This window comes from Cupressus sempervirens, chromosome 3 (assembly GCF_028749045.1).
Source record: "Cupressus sempervirens isolate cs-2001-9-10 chromosome 3, ASM2874904v1, whole genome shotgun sequence".
Taxonomy (NCBI): Eukaryota; Viridiplantae; Streptophyta; class Pinopsida; order Cupressales; family Cupressaceae; genus Cupressus; species Cupressus sempervirens.
The window spans coordinates 819,107,505-819,109,788 of NC_143120.1; the positions used below are offsets into that span (position 1 = coordinate 819,107,505).

Genomic DNA, 2,284 nt, shown 5'->3' on the forward strand with positions numbered 1-2,284 from the left:
TTGGACATTGGGGCTTCATTGCAACTTCCCTCTTCTTGTCTTAGTCTCTCTTGCATCCATGGCTTCAATCACCAGGTTTCATCCTTACATTTTCATATTATCTTATAGTCATATTTGATTTCATCGATTAGATTTTTTTTATTGCATTGCTTTGCATTATTATCATTTAGATTAGTTTATATCTTCATTTGCATTCATATCTTGATACTTCAATCTTTTGTTTTATGGTGTACTTGTATGGGCACAAACTAGGTCAAACTGAGAACTTATATCACCTAAATTTAGAGAGGAGTCGCTATCTAATATCTATATAAGAGAGCTCAAAGTCATAGCATGCGATCTAACCATCGGGAGTTAATTTCTCACCGATAAAGATCAAGATGGCCGCTACTCGAGCTTTACAGCTCTCCCTCGTGTTAATAATGTATTTATTTTCCTTGGAGTCCAAAATAGTAGTGGCGAGATCAGTCGAGAATTCTCATGTACTAATTAATGTGACGCATGAGTCTGGAAATGGTATGGAGAAGCAAGAGCACGTAGTTCAAATGTTAGAAAGGTTAGCATGTTTTAGAATTATTTATTTCCTTTTAATATAGCTACCATATATATATATTGGTGCAGAGCATCTAAATGATTTAACTTCAATATAAGCAGGAGTTTGAATGGATCAAAGGTGGGGTCGTGCGGAGCGGGGAACCCCATTGACGACTGTTGGCGTTGCGATTCTGAGTGGGCTAAGAACAGAAAGAGGCTTGCTGAGTGTGCCATCGGATTTGGCAAAAACGCCATTGGAGGTAAGAATGGCAAGATTTACAGAGTTACTGATCCCGATAATGACGACCCAATCAATCCTCGACCCGGCACTCTGCGCCATGCTGTCATCCAGACGGAGCCTCTCTGGATCATTTTCGAGAGAGATATGAATATTCAGCTGAAGCAGGAGCTGATCATGAACAGCTACAAGACTATTGACGGTAGAGGAGCCAAAGTCCATATTGCCAATGGAGCTTGCATTACAATACAGAATGTGAATAACATCATCATTCATGGAATCCATATCCACAACTGCAAACCTACGGGAAATGCAAATGTGAGGAGCTCACCCACACATTATGGGTTTAGAACTATGGCTGATGGAGATGGGATTAACATCTTTTCGTCAAGATCAATCTGGGTGGATCACTGTTCGTTGTCAAGCTGCGCAGATGGGCTGATCGATGCAGTCATGGGGTCCACTGCTATCACCATTTCAAACAACTTGTTCACTCAACATGACAAGGTGCTGCTGCAAATAGATCATTCTCTTTAATTTCTTTGACACTTGTAACACTTGTAAATACTATATATTAAGCTGTGTCTATCTCAAAGTTATTGGTTTCTTTTCCAGGCGATTCTCCTAGGAAACAGCGACGAGTATACCCAAGACGTCAAAATGCAAGTGACAGTTGCATTCAACCACTTTGGAGAAGGGCTTGTTCAGCGCATGCCCAGGTTTGAACAAAATGATCTTCCTTAAACTAGATGAGGGGCTTTTTATCCATCTGAGTGTGGTATTCATATTGTGATGCAGATGCCGACATGGGTATTTTCATGTGGTGAACAATGATTACACAAAGTGGGAGATGTACGCAATTGGTGGAAGTGCAAATCCCACAATCTACAGCCAGGGGAACAGATTCCTTGCTTCCGACTCCCACAAGGAGGTAATTAGACTAGAAAGATCACGTGTTCGTGTGACTAGTTATAATCTAATGCAGGTATTCAGACGTAGAAATGGACTAATATAAGTATATAAATGTGCAGGTGACACACCGGCAAGATTCAACGGGGAATTGGAAATCAGAGGGAGATATGATGTTAAATGGGGCATTCTTCAAAGAATCGGGAGCCACGGGGATGTCAAACTATGCCAAAGCTTCGAGCATAGAGGCAAGGCCTTCCTCCTATGTGCCTTCCATCACTGCTAATGCGGGTGTTCTAACTCTCTAGCTTCCGAACCATCATCACCACATGACTCAATTAAAGCTTCTCACTTATTTTGCCCTCTTTTGACGTCGAGATTCTCTCATTACTTCAGAGAAATTTCTGAATAATACACCTCCCAAATTTCAAATATATCAATAAATTCAATTCATGTTGCAGAAATTCATTTACATTGAAAAAAATGGAAAGCTGAGAATAGTGAAATCATGCGTGAATAAAAGGTACAGACAAAAAATGATATTGTTCTTAAAGTATTGATTGAGATAATCTTGATAAAGTCTACATATTTCATTTATGTACT

The 2,284-nt window shown here is 39.8% G+C and overlaps 1 protein-coding gene across 1 annotated transcript; it reads left to right on the forward strand.

Moving 5' to 3' along the window:
- The first annotated feature begins 380 nt into the window (after positions 1 to 380).
- LOC149569300 (putative pectate lyase 22) lies at positions 381 to 1,989 on the forward strand. The gene is made up of 5 exons (XM_089816884.1): positions 381 to 556; positions 655 to 1,279; positions 1,388 to 1,491; positions 1,571 to 1,703; positions 1,804 to 1,989. The coding sequence occupies exons 1-5, from the start codon at positions 381 to 383 to the stop codon at positions 1,987 to 1,989; spliced, it is 1,224 nt and encodes a 407-aa protein (XP_089673010.1).
- Positions 1,990 to 2,284: the final 295 nt, after the last annotated feature.